The sequence below is a fragment of the Bos indicus genome, chromosome X (assembly GCF_029378745.1).
Source record: "Bos indicus isolate NIAB-ARS_2022 breed Sahiwal x Tharparkar chromosome X, NIAB-ARS_B.indTharparkar_mat_pri_1.0, whole genome shotgun sequence".
In the NCBI taxonomy this organism is placed as follows: Eukaryota; Metazoa; Chordata; class Mammalia; order Artiodactyla; family Bovidae; genus Bos; species Bos indicus.
Genome location: NC_091789.1, coordinates 141,853,476 through 141,872,021, shown reverse-complemented (window position 1 = coordinate 141,872,021; position 18,546 = coordinate 141,853,476). Strand labels below are relative to the sequence as shown.

The 18,546-nt window shown below is 42.3% G+C and overlaps 1 protein-coding gene across 4 annotated transcripts; it reads left to right on the top strand.

Annotated features, from left to right (window-relative positions):
* Window positions 1-11: 11 nt before the first annotated feature.
* Window positions 12-18,517, top strand: TLR7 (toll like receptor 7). 4 transcript variants are annotated; one of them, XM_070784060.1, is made up of 4 exons: window positions 12-832; window positions 1,120-1,181; window positions 1,277-1,312; window positions 14,335-18,517. In XM_070784060.1, the coding sequence occupies exons 3-4, from the start codon at window positions 1,310-1,312 to the stop codon at window positions 17,482-17,484; spliced, it is 3,153 nt and encodes a 1,050-aa protein (XP_070640161.1). In that variant the 5' UTR covers window positions 12-832; window positions 1,120-1,181; window positions 1,277-1,309; the 3' UTR covers window positions 17,485-18,517. The 4 variants fall into 4 exon arrangements, with proteins under 4 accessions (XP_070640161.1, XP_019811964.1, XP_070640160.1 ...); XM_019956405.2 differs by lacking the exon at window positions 1,120-1,181 and having other exon boundaries at window positions 1,212-1,312; XM_070784059.1 differs by lacking the exons at window positions 1,120-1,181; window positions 1,277-1,312.
* The last annotated feature ends 29 nt before the right edge of the window (window positions 18,518-18,546 follow it).

Sequence of the window (18,546 nt, the reverse complement as noted above, 5' to 3'; positions counted from 1 at the left end):
TTTTCAGCTGACCTAGGGCACTGCTTGCTTTTCAATCCAGTAGATATCACTGATGGTTAGCAACTGGTTTTCCTGTGGCACTCTTGGCAATTTTCAAATTCTCTCTGGATCGACTAGGTGGACTTTTAAACATAACCACCGATATTTTGACTCTACCCCCTAAAAGGCCCAGTAATCACTTCAGAAGGGAATGAGTCTCCCAGAAACCCCACTTTGAGAAACGGTTTTACCTGACCCTGGACTGCGAGTATAGCTGCCCTCATTTCACCCAAGTGAGAGAACCAAGTCTGCCCCTGCTTAGAAACCAGAGTCCCTTTCAGCTGAGCCTAAGAGAGAACAAGGGAAATGTAGACACGTCTCAAAGATACCTGTAGAATGACGGTTCTCAGTCAGGGGCAGGGGCTGTGTTACAATGTCTAGAGACATCTGTGATTGTCGAGGGGCAGTGTGGCTGGCATCTCGTGGGCTGAAGTCAGGGTTGCTGCTCAGCCTCTTACAATGCCACAAAGATGTAGCTCACCAGAAATGGCAGGAGTGCGCCAGTTGAGAAACTTCTAGAAAAAAACATCAGCCAGCCAAGTTGCTTGAATTTAGACATGAGGTTTCCCTGACTGTGGTGGTAGAAATAAAAGGAACCTGCTGCTTCTGCAAACCTCATGTCTGAGATGGCATAAATAGTCACACTCCTCCCCCTACCCCCTAACCAGTCTTTGCACTTAGAAAGTTCACGACTGGCAGCCTGGAGTCTCCATGACTTAGGTAGGTTTTCCACAGCTCATCTCTTCACCTCAGAAGACTCCAGACCTGGACTCACTCCATGCAGCAAAGAAAGGTATTTTAAACATTGGGAAAAACTCAGATCATTTAAGTACCTAGATCTGTGAGCCATTCTCAGAGAGAAGGGGAGAGAGGGGAAGGGACCCAAATCATATGCAAAAAATTTTTTTTTAGAATCTGAAGAAGAGTTTTGGTAGTCTCAAATGTCACTTCTTTGAAGATAAAGTCAGACTTTTACAATAATGCTGGAAATGGTTTTATGGAGTGTGTCTCTCGTCTGTATATTTGGGCTTGATACTTGGACTTGAGGAAGTAAATACTATTAATACGTGTTTTCAACAGCGTATATTAAAGCAGCCTTTCCAGCACAATTTGAAGCATCAATCCTTTGCTGTCTTTGCAAGGTAAAGTTTGGTGTTTTCTCTTTATCTTAGTTGATGCTACTGGGTCCATCTCAGGCTGATCTTGACACCTCTCATGTTCTGCTCTCTTCAACCAGACCTCTCTGTTTCATTTTGGAAGAAGACTGAAAATGGTAAGGACAGCTAAGAGATCCCTAAAAAGTGTTATTTGTCCTTTTTTGTGGAAGAACTGAAACTGGCTAGCAAGAGAGATGTTTAAGTTATCTGTATTTCAGTTATTTACTGAGGAAAACTTTCATGATCTTTCATAACCAAGATTAATCATGGGGGTATTGTGTAATTTCAATTAATTAAGATTAATCAATACTTGCTGTGTTCTCATTCCTATGGACTTCCCTGGTGGCTCAGATGGTAGTAATTTCAATTAATTAAGATTAATCAATACTTGCTGTGTTCTCCTTCCTATAAGAAATAATGCATCCTGCCCTGAGGAGGAGCAAATGTTTGAATTGGGGAAATAGCTTCTATGGGTCTAACTTTTTTCACCCCACGTTTTTGGTTTTGAAAGTTAGTTGTACACTCGTATCCAACTCTTTGTGGTCCCATGGACTGTAGCCTGCCGGGCTCCTCCATCCTTGGAATTCTTCAGGCAAGAGTACTAGAGTGGGTTGCCATTTCCTTTTCCAGGGGATCTTCCTGACCCAGGGATTGAACCCAGGTCTCCTGCATTGCAGGCGGATTCTTTACCAACTGAGCCACTAGGGAAGCCCTCGTTTCGGGCTTTATTACCATACAAATTACTGAGGTTCCTTTGTGTTTTTCTAGCATTTGGTGGTGTCTAAACAAGTATGCAGGGGAGGGAGCGGGCAGGATGCATAGGACTAGAAATACAGGGAGCCTGGGCTCCCATGCAGTCCAAGAAAACCAGAACCAGACAGTAGATAAAGCTGTAAAAACAGATATTGTTCAGGAACTGTTGCAATCGGGGAAATGAGACTGTAGTATAGGACTGGGATCAGTTCCAAATAGTGCAGAGGCATGTGGGATTTATAGTCCAGGAGCAGAGTGGAGGTCAGCGGGTGGAAAATTACTAAGAGGAAACATCAGGGGTGGCAGGGCGTGGGGTGGTTCTGACTCGACCCACCTGACAGGGTTCTTGCTGAAAGCAGGCCAGGAAGATGGACTGTTCCCTGGGGGGTCGTAGAGATGGGGTATTTGATCAGATAGCAAGGATAATGAAACTGTGGTGAGGGGCTCTTCCTAAACCAACCTGACAGGATCCTTGTGAAAAATGGCCACATGAACACAAAAGCCCAAATATCAAGGCTGAGTCAGAGGAGCTTGACTAAAGTTTAGTCACAGAGAGACTCTGTCATGTTCACTATCCCAGTTACTAGTGAGGGATCTTTAGGTTTATCACTTAAGCCCCCTGAAACTCAGCTTTTTTTTTTATACTATAAAATGAACATTACTATGGCTCTCTAGTTGCCTTGCTGGGCCATTGTGGAGGCTCAAATAACAGAATGTATATTTAGAGCCTTTGCATGTGGTATGAGTTATTAGGCATGCCACAAAATTCATCAGAAAAAGACACCAGTGACTTCTTGCTGAAATTATTTTGTCACCCCAACTAGACACAATGGAGTACTTGTACCAGGAACCCACTCTGACTTCTAGATTGGAAGGTGGGCTCCCAGGCTCATTTCATGTCTAAGGTCTAATGAAGACTTAACCACAGGACACTGTGTGAAGAGACAGAGAAGCAACAGTGTAGAGTTTCATTTCCTAGAAACTCAGATGTCTGTTTATAGGCAAACTGAGGCCCACATCTGCCTGTGCCCCTTGAGGGATGGTGTGATAGGATTGATGGTAGTAAAGAGAGCTCACATTTATTGACTGCTTACTATAGTGAGCATCGTGCTTAGGGCTGGACGTCTCTGTTTCGATTTCACCCTCTAAGCAGCCTTGTAAGTCATAGATGAGGGAGCCGGGGCTTCAAGAGTCTAAGAACTTCTGGTTTTGGCTGGGCAGCTCAACCCTGGAAGCCGTGCTGGAGACCCCTCTGTTCTACCTAGACCGAGCCCAGCACACACTCCTACTCAGGGCTTCAATGTGGGCTTCAAGCGCGATAATGTAGTCCTTAAGAAGAAAATTGGGATATCTTTTATAAGAAAAAATATGAAAACAGTTTTTAAAAAAACCAGAAAAGGTCAAAAAGCATAGGGAAATTATTCGATCTTATTAATAGTTATAGTTCAGACCCTTTGATATGGAAACTCCACTTCTAGAAACTCTTCTTAAAGAAATGATCAGGGATGTCACAAGCAATTTATGAAGGTTAGTCTGTGCAGCATAGCAAAGAGAACATCTCATGTCAAGTGTTGGGAAAGGGTTCATTAATTGTGGTCCTCCAGAGACATTACTTTGCCAACAAAGGTCCGTCTAGTCAAGGCTATGGTTTTTCCAGTAGTCATGTATGGATTTGAGAGTTGGACTGTGAAGAAAGCTGAGCACTGAAGAATTGATGCTTTTGAACTGTGGTGTTGGAGAAGACTCTTGAGAGTCCCTTGGACTGCAAGGAGATCCAACCAGTCCATTCTAAAGGAGATCAGTCCTGGGTGTTCTTTGGAAGGAATGATGCTAAAGCTGAAACTCCAGTACTTTGGCTACCTCATGCGAGGATTTGACTCATTGGAAAAGACTCTGATGCTGGGAAGGATTTGGGGCAGGAGGAAAAGGGGACGACAGAGGATGAGATGTTTGGATGGCATCACCGACTAAATGGACATGAGTTTGAGTGAACTCCAGGAGTTGGTGATGGACAGGGAGGCCTGGTGTGCTGTAATTCATAGGGTCGCAAAGAGTCGGACACGACTGAGCGACTGAACTGACTGACTGACTGACATTAAGTAGCATGTTATATAACCATCAGATCATCTGTTTATTTATTTGTTTAATTTTGGTTTTTTGGCTGTGCTGGTTGACATACAGGATCTTAGTGCCCCAACCAGGAATTGAACCTGTGACCCTGAATTGAGAGCCTGGAGTCTTAACCACTGGACTGCCAGGGAAGTCTCATATTTTTTAAAAGAATACTGAATGACATAAGAAAGTACTCATGATAAAATGGTAAACGGAAAAAGCAATCTAGTAGTGAAGTATTGTTTATTCCTGATGTTTTTAATGCACATACTAGATGCTTGCTAAATGGTGGTTCATCTGGAATGACAGTTTGCATGAATAGTTTTTCTCAATAGTTTCTCAATAGTTTCTCAATAGTTTTCTCAATAGTTTCACAAAAGAGCCCTGTATTCAAACCATTTTATAGTTGAGAAATCAGAGGCTCATGAGGGAAAGTGATTCACTAATGTCCAAGACAGCTTAGATGACAGAATAAGAACTTAAAATCAAAACTTTACTAGATGAAGCATCTGGCAGTATTGAAGTGCTTCTCACTATTTGAAATAGATACAGGAAGAGGGAGATGAGTGTTAGAGGCAACATGCCAAGATATAACAGTAGTTAAGCGATTTTACAAATAAAAACATTATTCTGCTCTTAGATATAGCACACTCCTTCCTGGCCAAACAAAGCAGTCCATTAACTAAACTAATCAAAACTGATTATTTAAAAATAGGGAAAATCATACTAAAATTAAAAGCAATCATTACAGATCAACCAACCAACCAGCGTCTTTGCACCCCAAGAATAGATCATTTTTATATCTCAGAAGTCCCTCAAAGTTTAGGTTGCAATGCAAATAATGGGTGTGGGTCATAGCCAGCCTGCCACCTGTTTTTGTAGAGCCCACAAGCTAAGAGGTTTTTTTAATCTCTTTAAATGATTGAAAAAGTCAAAGGAAGTATACTGCTTTGTGACCCTTAAGAGTTATATTAAATTCAAATTTTTGTGCCCACAATTAGCTTTAGTATTTGCATATTTGTTTATATATTGTCTATAACTGCTTTTGCACTGCAGTGGCAAATTTGAGTAGCTGTGATACAGACTGTATGGCCTGCAAAACAAAATATTTACTGACTGGCTCTTTACTGAAAAAGTGTGCCAAGTTGACAGTTTTCCTTTATGGAAAAAAGAGGGTAGGGTATGAGGTCAAGTAAGATGTAATTTCTTCTGGTCTTTGGTGCCTGTTATGATGCAAGGTAGCTGTTGAATTTCTAATTTATATAAGACTCCTTTATATCGTTTGACTCTTTTATTTTGAAAACTAGGTCTGTTGGGCTAAAATGGGAGAAAGGAAATGATAAAAAGTCTATTTTTTAAGTAAATGGGTTATGTCCTTGTACTTAATCTTTTGGTTGTTATATAATGAAACTTTGATGTCTATGGTAATTACACTTTTCAGAGGTTAGCCTATAATTAGAAATATTTCAAAAATTTGCAAAAAGGGGATATTTGGTCATTGTAAGTCTAGTAGGGAAATTCCCAGTGGAGTCTGGCCTATAAAACAATATCACATCTGTTAAGTTCCATTATTTGCAGACCTTGGTTAGCCCCTAGGGTGATATATACAACGCTTATTTAGTTATCAAACAATTCAGTGTCACGGCAACATGACAAAAGTTTACTGAATTCGAATTCAAGGATTTCCCACAATGGCGCCCCACTCCTTGTCTCTTCCTGGTCCCTGTCTCATGATTCTCCAGCCTGCCATCACCTCTGCTTCAACCCAGCCCGTCCACGTGGGGGATCCCCACTGCGCCGTGGTCTGCTTGGCTTTAGTAGCTTGGCTTCAGTGACTCCCTCCACTGGAAATGCATATTCCAACACTTCCTTTTCAACTCAAGCAATGTGGCCTTTTTTTTTTTTTTTTTTCCTGCTCTCTCATCTTGAAAATAAATGGGAGGAGTATCTGAGGGCACTGACCTGTGGTCCCTTGAAGGCTGGCATGTCACAGCCCACAGAGGATGCCCAGTATGCTGGCCTTTCAGACAGTCTGTTGGGTAGATGAGCGAAGGAGGGAGCAGATCTTCTCTTAACTGAGTGTAACCGTGAGTGTCCCCTGGCCTCACTCGTTCTCACCTTGAGGTCAATTTCCTTCTGTGAAGAATTTTTCTGTAGGCCTTTCATCCAACCAGATCAGGGGCTATGGAAAATTACATAATAAAGACTGCGAGGGGAATGCAGATGAAATACCGAATGGTGAAGGGTTTTTCCCTGCCACCAGGTAATCACACCTGACTTCCTCTGCCTAGAGGACTCTCTTCACCTTCCCCTCTCCCTCGCCCCACCAGCCCCTCCTGCCGGCTGCTCACCGTCTCCCCAAGAGCATCACAGCAATTGGAAGAGATTACCCACCTGCTCCTCCCCACTTATGTGCCCACCTAGAGCTTCTACACCTGCCCGTCCTGCTTGACTTATGGTCTGGTTACCCACCACGGCGGAGCAGATCACCCCCAAACCCACTGGCTCGAAACAACCACTGTCCTCGAGTGTTAGGAGTGGCGGGCCCACAGGTTGACTGGGCTCAGCAAGGTGACTCTGGCGCTGGTGTGTCATTGTGTGACTGCTCGCCTTGCAGTCAATGTCAGGGGCTGGGCTCCGCCCACACAGGTCTGGTGCCCAGATGGGCAAGCTCCGCAGCTGCAGGCTGCCCCTGTCTCTGGGTGGTCTCCCCAACATGTCAGATGTGCTGTCGCCGGGCTTCTTCCAAGGCTGGTGGCTCAGGACTCCAGTTCAGGTGGAGAGAGAGACAGGGAAAGATGGAGCACTGGGTGCCGTGAAAGTCTCCCACCTTGTCTGTCCCTGCCTGGGAAGTTGTGTAGTCCTACTTTGCTGCTGTCCTCCAGACAGTCCCAAAAGCCTGCCCAGCTTCTAAGGAGGTGGGAGATAATTGCATAGTTTGCAGACTCTTATACTAAGGATGGAATTGTTAGGCTCCTTGCTAAAGCCAAATCTCTCCACTAGTGCACTGGGTCACCTGCCTGCTTCCTTCCCTGGGCTCCACACACCAGCATTCTCCCATCTCTCCTGCATTGTCATTGGTACTATTATTAATGATGGGGTTTTTGGAAAAAAGTTTTTTTCCCTCTCACCATCATTACAATGTACTGTTATTCCTTCCATCCTCAAATAAATCCTCTTGACCCTCTTGGCCCTGGGAACTACCGCCAGCATCTTTGTTCCCCTTTGCAGGAAGCTTCTCAGAAATGCTGGCTGCCTCCAACCCCTCTTCTCATTTTCTTCCAAGAACTTGAAAGTCCTATTTGATTTGGCTTCACCTTCCAAATCTATCCAAGTATCTGGCTAGTTCTCACCACCTCTACCCCAGCCAGCTGGGGCTTTTGCTTGAATTACCATCATAGCCTCTTGACTGGTCTCCACGCTTCCAACCTCACCCCTCATTGTCTCTTTCAAGGCAGTAACCAGCATGATCTTTGTAACATGGAAGTCAGACCATGGCACTCTTTGACTTAAAAATTTGCAATGAATCGATCTTCCATTCCTTGTTGGGATGGCTGACAAGGCCCTGTAGGAATCCTCAATGTGGGACTACAGCTCCTCCCTCTTTGAATTCATCTCCTTTTACTCTCTATTCCTCCTTTGTTGCCATTTTTGTGGTGATTCCAGCATGTTTGCATCTGGGGGCCTTGGCATATATTTCTTTATTAGGAAGCTAAAGCTCAGTCTGCCTTTAAATTTATAAATCCATGAACTATGCTAGCATAGCATTACTGGATATGAATGCACACCTAAGAACTATATGATCTGAAAAGTCTCTTTTTTTCTCTCGAGTTGGTCCCACTCAAATCATAAATACCTTTTCATAATATTTGGACATTTTTATTATGAAAACTCCAAATACCACAATATCAAAACATTAGATGACCAAAAATCCTTTAACTGAAAAGGAAATTAACCAAAATGCATGTATATAGCATACCAAGTGCATTTGTTGGAACAATATGAAATAACTGGAAGATGATTGGTTAAAATGGAGTTTGAATCTTGGTTTGAAACTGCCTTTCTGATCCCTGTTTTCTCATCAGCAAAATGGGAATATTTATGTCTTTTAAACTTCATTGTCAGGGCTCAGTGATGTAATATAAACAAAGTATCTTCTTTGGCATCTAAACATAATAAATACCTGGTAATTGACCATTATTAAAAAAAAAACACAAATGACTGTCTGATGACTAGTCAGTGTGAATTCTACATTTTCCATTTTAACAAAAAGGTGATTTACTGAGAGAACAGAACACCTGTGAGTACAAAATCACAGTCCCATTTTTACCATAATTAGCTTGCTAATTGGGCATCCAAATTTACCCAGTATATTTGCATGTGTAATCAGCTATGATTCATGACTAAAGCCAGGCCTATTATGGTGAATTATGTTATTTTACAAATCAAATTCCTGAAAGATGTATGTCTTTGGCAATTATTGCAAAAAAAAATAATGTGGGTTATTTGTATGAAATGAAAAAAACAGACCTCATATCATGCTGAATGAACACTTACATTTAAAAATGGTCTTTAGTTGAAGCGAAGGTCCTAGCTTAATTCTGAAGCCATGTAGTTCCCCATGGTTTGAAAGGGGAAGTTTCCATACTTTGGGAAATTTGGGAATAAAGGACTATTTCACATTTTACAATCATCTTCTCAAACATACCTTTTCTGTTTGGAAGCCTGAAAGGTATTATTTCTCATTAACACATTTAAAAGGCTTTGTTCATTGACTCAGTTTTCTTCCTCTCCTGCTTGATCAGAACCCATCTGTGAGTTCCAGGCAGCTGGCGCAGAGAGCCACGAGAAGGCTTGTCCGGCATCCAGCTTGCCTGGGCTGGGACTCAGCGACTGAATACAAGTCAGGGACAGTCCCATCCTGGCTGTGCTTGTTCCCAGGAGAGACAAATGAGTTCTGTGCTCCCACTCAGGTTTCAGGTTCTAGGGGGAAGAACTTCTGAGAAAACAGATTGCATAGGAGTCCTTCTGTAGGTCTGCTCCCCAGGGCCTCCCTTGGATACCATCCCCTTTTCTTCTGTGGCTCTTTTCCGATTTCAGACTTTGCTGGTGGCTCAGATGGTAAAGTGTCTGCCTACAATGCGGGAGACCCGGGTTCAATCCCTGGGTCAGAAAGATCTCCTGGACAAGGAAATGGCAACCCACTCCAGTATTCTTGCCTGGAAAATCCCATGGACAGAGGATCCTGGTAGACTACAGTCCATGGGGTCACAAAGTGAAAGTGAAAGTGAAGTGAAGTCGCTCAGTCTTGTCTGACTCTTTGTGACCCCGTGGACTATAGCCCACCAGGCTCCTCCTTCCATGGGATTCTCCAGGCGAGAATACTGGAGTGGGTTGACATTTTCTTCTCCAGGGGATCTTCCTGACCCAGGGATTGAACTTAGGTCTCCTGCATTGCAGGCAGACGCTTTAACCTCTGAGCCACTAGGCAAGCCCTAGAGGACAGAGGATCCTGGTAGACTGCAGTCCATGGGATCACAAAGAGTCAGACACAACTAAGCGACTTCACCTTCTTCCTTCCTTCCTTCCTTCCTTCCTTCCTTCCTTCCTTCCTTCCTTCCTTGAGAAGCCCTCAGCCCTCCTGGTCCCTCCTCACTGCCTTATCAAAAATCTGATCTTTGGAAAGACTTTACTGTTTGTGATCATTGAATGTGAGCCTCCACGGGATTTTAAGAACGTTCAAAGCCTTGGTTTACTTGCCCGATATTTGTCTTGTGCTCACTAGGTGGCAGGCATCATCAGAAATGGTCAAGACAGATAAGGCCACAGCCCCTAGAGTGTTTTACCTCCTAGAGGGAGACATGGGTGAATTGATACCTAGACTTCTGGGAAGGTAAGCCAGGAGAATTGCTGAGGGCCAGCACTGCATGCCAGATCTCCTGACAGGCAAGTTCTATAGTTTCTGCATCTCAGTGTCCTCATTGTCAGTGAACCTATTTCTTGGGGTGAGGATGAAATAATTGGCTAAAAGCTATTGGTTGAAATTAGCGGCCCATGAGGCAACTTAGAGGTTTACAGGTGATATGATTTCTTCTCATATTTGGCAGACTTGAACTGGATTTGCTTTGAGGTAATTCCATGTGCAAATGGAAGTTTTTGCCCAGACCGGGGCCCTGAAAACTACGACCCATGGACCAAATCTGTCCTGTTACCTGTTTTTGTGAGCTGAGAATTATTTTTTACCACCTTGATTCATAATGTTCTAAGTGGTTATTTAAGTACCCACATTAATAGCTTCAATTATGCTGGGAAAGATTGAGGGCAGAAGGAGAAGGGGACGACAGAGGATGAGATGGTTGGATGGCATCACCAATTCAATAAACTTGAGTTTGGGTAAGCTCTGGGAGTTGGTGATGGATAGGGAGGCCTGGCGTGCTGCAGTTCATGGGGTCGCAAAGAGTCAGACACAACTGAGCAACTGAACTGAACTGAGTCTAAAATATTGACTGTCCGGCCCTTTAGAGAAGAAGTTTGCCAACCTCTAGTCTAGACCAGCTCTGTCTACTAGAACTTTGCACAGTGATGGAAAATGTTCCGTATCTGTGTGCTTGAATACAGTAACCACGAACCTGAGGTGACTTTGAGCGCTTGAAATATGGTTAGTGTGACTGAGAGACTGAATTTGAAAGTTGCACTTCATTTTAATTCATTTAAATAGAAACAGCTACACGTGACCAGTGGCTATCACATTGGCCAGAGCAGCTTTAGACCACTTAAGTCTGAAGATTCTGTATTCCCTCAGTGTTCTTGTCTCTCAATTTAATCAACTTCCCAGAGGCTGTCTGAGTCAAGAAGAAGGCAGCACTCCTAATCAGATTTTGGGGGCCCTGGGCTGGCTTTCACTGTCTTCTAGAAAATGCTTAATGGAAAGTGCTAGAAAAATGTGTGTGAACATACACTTACTTCCTCTTAAAGCTGTATCCATGACATCTGCTATTGTTTGGGGTAAGGCAGTTGGCTTTTTCAAACCCAGAAGGCCCCAAATTAAGGAAGTCTTAATCATCTTTAGAATTCAGGCTGCAGGCAGTGAAAACCTCACTTAGCGAAGCTATGTTTCTTTCCATCCATCTTATAGAACTAAAACTAAAGTTAGCTTTCCAGGGCACCCAAAGCTGGTGCTCTGGGACAACCCAGAGGGATAGGATGGGGAGGACGGTGGGAGGAGGGTTCAAGTTGAAGGGGGACACATGTACACCTGTGGCAGATTCATGTTGATGTATGGCAAAAACCATCACAATATTGTAAAGTAATTATCCTCCAATTTAAAAAAAATAAAGTTAGCTTCCCCTCCCCGCTAGGCTAACTTCAGCCCTAGGGCATTTCTTTCATAAAATTGCCTGGAACAGTTAGGAGTTAATCATCACATGTCATCATTAGGAATATTGTCAAGCAATTTCCCCTTAGAGTAAAACTGAAGTTGGCCTTCTGGGAATGTCATGTAAGTATGGTGTATTACGTATTTCAAAGTTGCTAAGACAGTAGATCTTAAAAGTTCTCATCAGAAGAAAAAAAAACTTGGAACTATGTGTGGTAACTAAACTTACTGTGGTGATCATTTTGCAATATCTCAAATCATTATGTTGTACACCTAACCTACTCCAAGGAGGATTTCTTTTAACTATTTTGCTGTATTTCACTGTTCACTCATTTATGCATTTATTCTTTCATTCATGTATTTTGCAAACATAATCAGCATTAAGTGCGAGACATTGTTTTACATGAGGGCACACAAAACCCTGCTCTCTCGAAGCTAACATTTGCATGCAAAATATATATAAAACAAATAAGCACATAAACCAGAAGCATATAAATGATCCACAGGATTATTTCTGATTGTGCTAAAGACTATGAAAGAAATAAAGCACAGTAGTCTAATACAGAGTACATATACCTCTCTCTGCCACAGTTGACTTATCTGTAAAATGGGGATAATAATAGAGGTCTACAATTCCAGAATCCCTAAACTGAAAGCTTTGTCCTAACTCAGCTGATGGTAAGCACAACTTAATCTGAACTCATTTGGAGATGAATCTTAGACCAGAACCAGATGATCTAGTGTTTGTTGTTTTTGTTCTTGTTTTTTAAATCCCACTTAGAGTGGACAATCCTGTGCTTTATTGCACAAATTTTTATGTGTTTGATTATGAGATGCTGCCCCAGATTCCAGTTGGAGTGTTACATAATATGAGGTACATACATCACATTGCCTTCTAAAATCTGAAAAATTCTGAGTTCCAAAACACATCTAGTTGCAAAGGTTGTGGATAAGGGACCAAAGACCTGTAATGCTGCCCTCATGTGGTTAATATGAAGATGAAATGAGTGAGTTAATATATGTAAAGCACTGCAAACTTTGCCCAACATATGCTAAATGCTATCTAAGTTAATTACTGCTCCTGTCTTTATCACTGTTATTACATGGGAGGGTGTTTAGACAAGTTGCTCAGAGACAGCCTCTCTGGGGATGTGTCATTTAAGCAGACACCCAGGGGATGAGAATGACCTGGCTGTGGGAAGAGGAGGAGAAAGATCATTTCAGGAAGCGGGAACAGCAAGTGCCAAGACTGACTCAAATGCAGAACAGAAAACAGGCCGGATATCTGCCATGTGGTCAAAGAAGGGGAAAAGTGGTTCAAGGTCAGTGTGGTAGGCTAGAGTCAAAACATGCATGATATAAACAATGGCAAAGACTTTGGACTTCATTCAAAACATAATGAGTGATCACTGTAGTTGATCTGATTCATGTTTATAAAGACTGCTCTGATGCTCTTGATGGATGAATTGTAGAGGAGGATGGGAGTCAAGGAGACCAGGTTTGAGTCCAGTGTGATGATAGTCCAGGTGAAACCTCCTGGCAAAGTGGAGTAGGGGGTGGGAGTAGACAAGGAGAAAAGTGGACAGGTGCAAGAAAACAGGTAGAAATGGGAGGAAAAGACTTAATAAAATGATAATAAATTAACAAGCTTTAGGCGTGCAAAGATGTGTGAAGAAGCTCTTTGAACTCCTTCTTTAACCATCTTGCAGTAGAGAAAATGCTGAGGGAAAATTTTGCTTATTTATCCCCTATTAAGGGAATTAAGGGAAGTAGGCAGTAGATTTATTAGATATGAGCATGACTGGTTGATTCAGTCAGGTGAGGGGATGAAAGCATTAACTGAGCTGGAAAGCTGTTGTAGAGACCCAGGCTAGATCATCCCATGGATGAACACAGGCGAAATGAAAACCAGTGTTCTGGAGTAAAATATTGATAGAAATTCTGAAACTTGAGAGCGAGTCTATGGTAAACCACCCCCTATGCAAGGCAAGCTCGAGTTAATAGGGTGGTTAGTAAAACTCTTCATTATGTCCCATATTCCCTCTTAAGGTCTTTTTTGCCCAGAGTCCAGTTGTTTCTGATACTAAACATAGATGCCCAAGAATTACCCGTAAGAGTAGGTTCCCACATGTCCCAGTTGGTCTGAGAGAGTCTTTGTGCCTGTAGTCTTGGCATAAATTATTAAAGCCCCTCCCCTTTCATTCCCATGAGTATCCTGTTTGATCAATTGGGGATCACCCAGGTGGTACCCTACTATATTATCCCCTTTCCTAATCTGTGTAATGTAAACCCAATGTGTAGGGAAAATGTTCATCCCCAAGTCATCTTGGAGATAATTTCCAAAAATAGTCCAAGAGGAAAATGGGCTTATAGATAGCAGTGCCAAAATATCAGGAGTTGGGTGACCATAAACAGATCAGTTAATATCGCTGAGCTGTGTCTCAGTCTGCAAAGTGTTTCCCTACTTAGCATATTAAGAAGCTCAGATGTGGTAAAGGACTCTTGTAATGTGTACCAGGTGGGCTTAACAAGCAAATGTTAATTGCACTAAAGGTTTTCTTACCAGATGTAGTTGCATTTCAGACTTTGGCAGCATGTTGACGGCTCTTTCATTGTAACATTATAAGTAACAGGGAATAGGAAAATGCTGCTTCCCCTATCTGAAAAGCGATATAACAAAAGCCAAGATGCTGAAAGCGAAATATGTAAGTTTTTATGAACCTCAGTAATTGACAACTACAGTCATGGGGTGGGGGCAGGGATGCTATTTAGACAGTTGAGAATGATAAACCTGAGCTGTTGATTTTTCAAATGGAGCAAGAGAGAGGCAGCAAACGGGAGTTTTAAATTCTGGATCTTGGTGTATTTTAAATGGGTGATTTATTCTTATACTTTCAGGTGTTTCCAATGTGGACATTGAAGAGACAGTTTCCTATCCTTTTTAACATGATCCTAATTTCTGGACTCCTTGGGGCTAGATGGTTTCCTAAAACTCTGCCCTGTGATGTCACTCTGGATGCCCCAAATACCCATGTGATTGTGGACTGCACAGACAAGCATTTGACAGAAATTCCTGGAGGTATTCCTGCCAATGCCACCAACCTTACCCTCACCATTAACCACATAGCAGGCATCTCTCCAGCCTCCTTTCACCGGCTGGACCATCTGGTGGAGATCGATTTCAGATGCAACTGCGTACCTGTTCGACTGGGGCCAAAAGACAACGTGTGCACCAAAAGGCTACAGATTAAACCCAACAGCTTTAGCAAACTCACGTATTTAAAATCTCTTTACCTGGATGGAAACCAGCTTCTAGAAATACCTCAGGATCTTCCTCCCAGCTTACAGCTGCTGAGCCTGGAGGCCAACAACATCTTTTTGATCATGAAGGAGAATCTAACAGAACTGGCCAACCTAGAAATACTCTACCTGGGCCAAAACTGTTACTATCGTAACCCTTGTAATGTTTCATTTACTATCGAAAAAGATGCTTTCCTAAATATGAGAAATTTAAAATTGCTCTCCCTAAAAGATAACAATATCTCAGCTGTCCCCACTGTTTTGCCATCTAGTTTGACAGAACTCTATCTTTACAATAACATCATTACAAAAATCCAAGAAGATGATTTTAATAACCTCAGTCAACTACAAGTTCTTGATCTGAGTGGAAATTGCCCTCGTTGTTATAATGTTCCATTTCCTTGCACACCCTGTGAAAATAATTCTCCCCTACAGATTGATCCAAATGCTTTTGATGCATTGACAGAATTGCAAGTCTTACGTCTACACAGTAACTCTCTACAGCACGTGCCCCAAAGATGGTTTAAAAACATTAACAAACTTAAAGAACTAGATCTTTCCCAAAACTTCTTGGCCAAAGAAATTGGGGATGCCAAATTTTTACATCTTCTTCATAACCTTGTCAACTTGGATCTGTCTTTCAATTATGATCTTCAGGTCTACCATGCAGTTATAAATCTATCAGATGCATTTTCTTCACTGAAAAAATTGAAAGTTTTGCGAATCAAAGGCTATGTCTTTAAAGAGCTGAATAGTTTAAACCTCTTCCCATTACATAATCTTCCCAATCTTGAAGTTCTTGATCTTGGCACTAACTTTATAAAAATTGCTAACCTCAGCATTTTTAACCAATTTAAAACATTGAAATTCATAGATCTTTCAGTGAATAAAATATCACCTTCGGGAGATTCACCTGAAGGTGGTTTCTGCTCTAACAGGAGAACTTCTGTAGAAGGCCATGGGCCCCAGGTCCTTGAAACACTGCATTATTTCAGATATGATGAGTATGCAAGGAGCTGCCGGTCCAAGAGCAAAGAGCCTCCTTCTTTCTTACCTCTTAATGAAGATTGTTATATGTATGGACAGACCTTGGACCTTAGTAGAAATAATATATTTTTTATCAAGCCTTCTGATTTCCAGCATCTTTCTTTCCTCAAATGCCTAAACTTATCAGGAAATAGCATTAGCCAGACGCTTAATGGAAGTGAATTTCAGCCTTTAGTGGAGTTGAAATATTTGGACTTCTCTAACAATCGGCTTGATTTACTCTACTCAACTGCATTTGAGGAGCTGCACAACCTGGAAGTCCTAGATATAAGCAGTAACAGCCATTATTTTCAATCAGAAGGAATTACTCACATGCTAAATTTTACCAAGAACCTCAAGGTTCTGAGGAAACTGATGATGAACTATAATGACATTGCTACCTCCACCAGCAGGACCATGGAGAGTGAATCTCTTCAAATCCTGGAGTTCAGAGGCAACCATTTGGATATTTTATGGAGAGATGGTGATAACAGATACTTAAAATTCTTTAAGAATCTGCTAAACTTAGAAGAGCTAGACATCTCTGAAAATTCTCTGAGTTTCTTACCTTTGGGAGTTTTTGATAGTATGCCTCCAAATCTAAAGACTCTCTCCTTAGCCAAAAATGGGCTCAAGTCTTTCAGTTGGGAAAGACTACAGAGTCTGAAGAATCTAGAAACTTTGGACCTCAGCTTCAACCAGCTGAAGACTGTCCCTGAGAGATTATCCAACTGTTCCCGCAGCCTCAAGAAACTCATACTTAAGAATAATCAAATCAGGTGCCTGACAAAGTATTTTCTCCAAGGTGCTTTCCAGTTGCGACATCTGGACCTCAGCTCAAATAAAATTCAGGTTATCCAAAAGACGAGTTTTCCAGAAAACGTCCTCAACAATCTGAACATTTTGTTTCTGCATCACAATCGATTTCTGTGCAACTGTGATGCTGTGTGGTTTGTCTGGTGGGTTAACCATACCGAGGTGACTATTCCTTACTTGGCCACAGATGTGACTTGCATGGGACCAGGAGCACACAAGGGCCAGAGTGTAGTCTCTCTGGATCTATATACCTGTGAGTTAGATCTGACTAACTTCATCCTGTTCTCACTTTCCATATCAGCAGTTCTCTCTCTGATGATGATCACAATAGCAAACCATCTCTATTTCTGGGATGTGTGGTATAGTTATCATTTCTGTAAAGCCAAAATAAAAGGGTATCGACGTCTGATATCACCCAATTCTTGCTATGATGCTTTCATTGTATATGACACTAAAGACCCAGCAGTGACAGAGTGGGTTTTGGACGAGCTGGTGGCCAAATTGGAAGACCCGAGAGAGAAGTGTTTTAATTTATGTCTTGAGGAAAGGGACTGGTTACCAGGGCAGCCTGTTCTGGAAAATCTTTCCCAGAGCATACAGCTTAGCAAAAAGACAGTGTTTGTGATGACAGACAAGTACGCAAAGACTGAAAATTTTAAGATAGCATTTTACTTATCCCATCAGAGGCTCATGGATGAAAAAGTGGATGTAATCATCTTGATATTCCTTGAGAAGCCCCTTCAGAAGTCCAAGTTTCTCCAACTCCGGAAGAGGCTCTGTGGCAGTTCTGTCCTTGAGTGGCCAACAAACCCACAGGCTCACCCGTACTTCTGGCAGTGTCTGAAAAATGCCCTGGCCACAGACAATCACGTGACCTACAGTCAGGTGTTCAAAGAGACAGCCTAGCCCTTCTTTGCCGAATGTGACTGCTACCAAGGAGAAGCTTGGCTGCCTTGATAGGCTCACCCATGTGTTGCCAGAAGAGCGTTTTAAGATTCTTCAAGCCCTGGGATTGCCCATATTGGAGAGGAGTCACCAATACATGACAAAGGAAGTGGAAAAATGGGATTTATATAAGCATCAAGTCATCTTTCTCAGCTCTCTCTGTCTCCATTTGCACTTGAGTCTTTGTCTTCTGCCCTTGCATAAAATACTGTTGGGAGAAGGGTGGCAAGTAGAGGATGTGGGACTTTGATTCTCCTGTAATTGTGATTATTTCACATACACACAGTCACCAAGAACTGCACTTCTACCCTTAAGAGGCACTGGTATGTATAGAAATAGGGTTAAAAAAAGGCTCAGAGTCTGCTTATATGGCATTAAAATGTACCAGTTAATTAGTGGTAAAAATAAAGACACAGTTAACTCTTCAGCCAATTGACTCAACCATCTAGTGCCCCGTTCTGTGCAGACCATGTGCTGGCCCCCAGCAGGTGGTTGCAGCTCAAGTGCTCCTTGCTCTTTCTCTCCTGGGCCTGTTATTGGGCTCTTTGGGGAAACAGAAACATCTTTGTCATCGATGGATATAGTCTACTTACAAGTGGGAGAAGAATAAAGCACTCTGTATGCAAAGTCATGCTCTTTACTTTTGATGATAATTTACCTGCTTAAATATGGCTCTGGACTAAATGTTTCTCTCCCCCCAGGTTCATACGTTGAAATCCTAATATCCCAATGTGATGGTGTTGGGAGGTGGGGTTTTTAGGAAGTGGTTAGGTCATGAGACTGGAGCCCTCGTGATGGGATTACTGCCTTAGAGGAAGCAGTCAGGAGACTAACTTGCTGTGTTCCCACTGTGTGAGGGTATGGAGAGAGGCTGCCAGTCTATAACACACAAGAGGACCCTCAGCAGAACCAGATCACGTTGGCATTCTGATTTCCTCCAGACTGGCTTCCATGCTTCAGACTTGTGAGAAATAAATGTTTGTTCTTTAAGCCATGCAGTTTGTGATGTTTTGTTACAGCAGC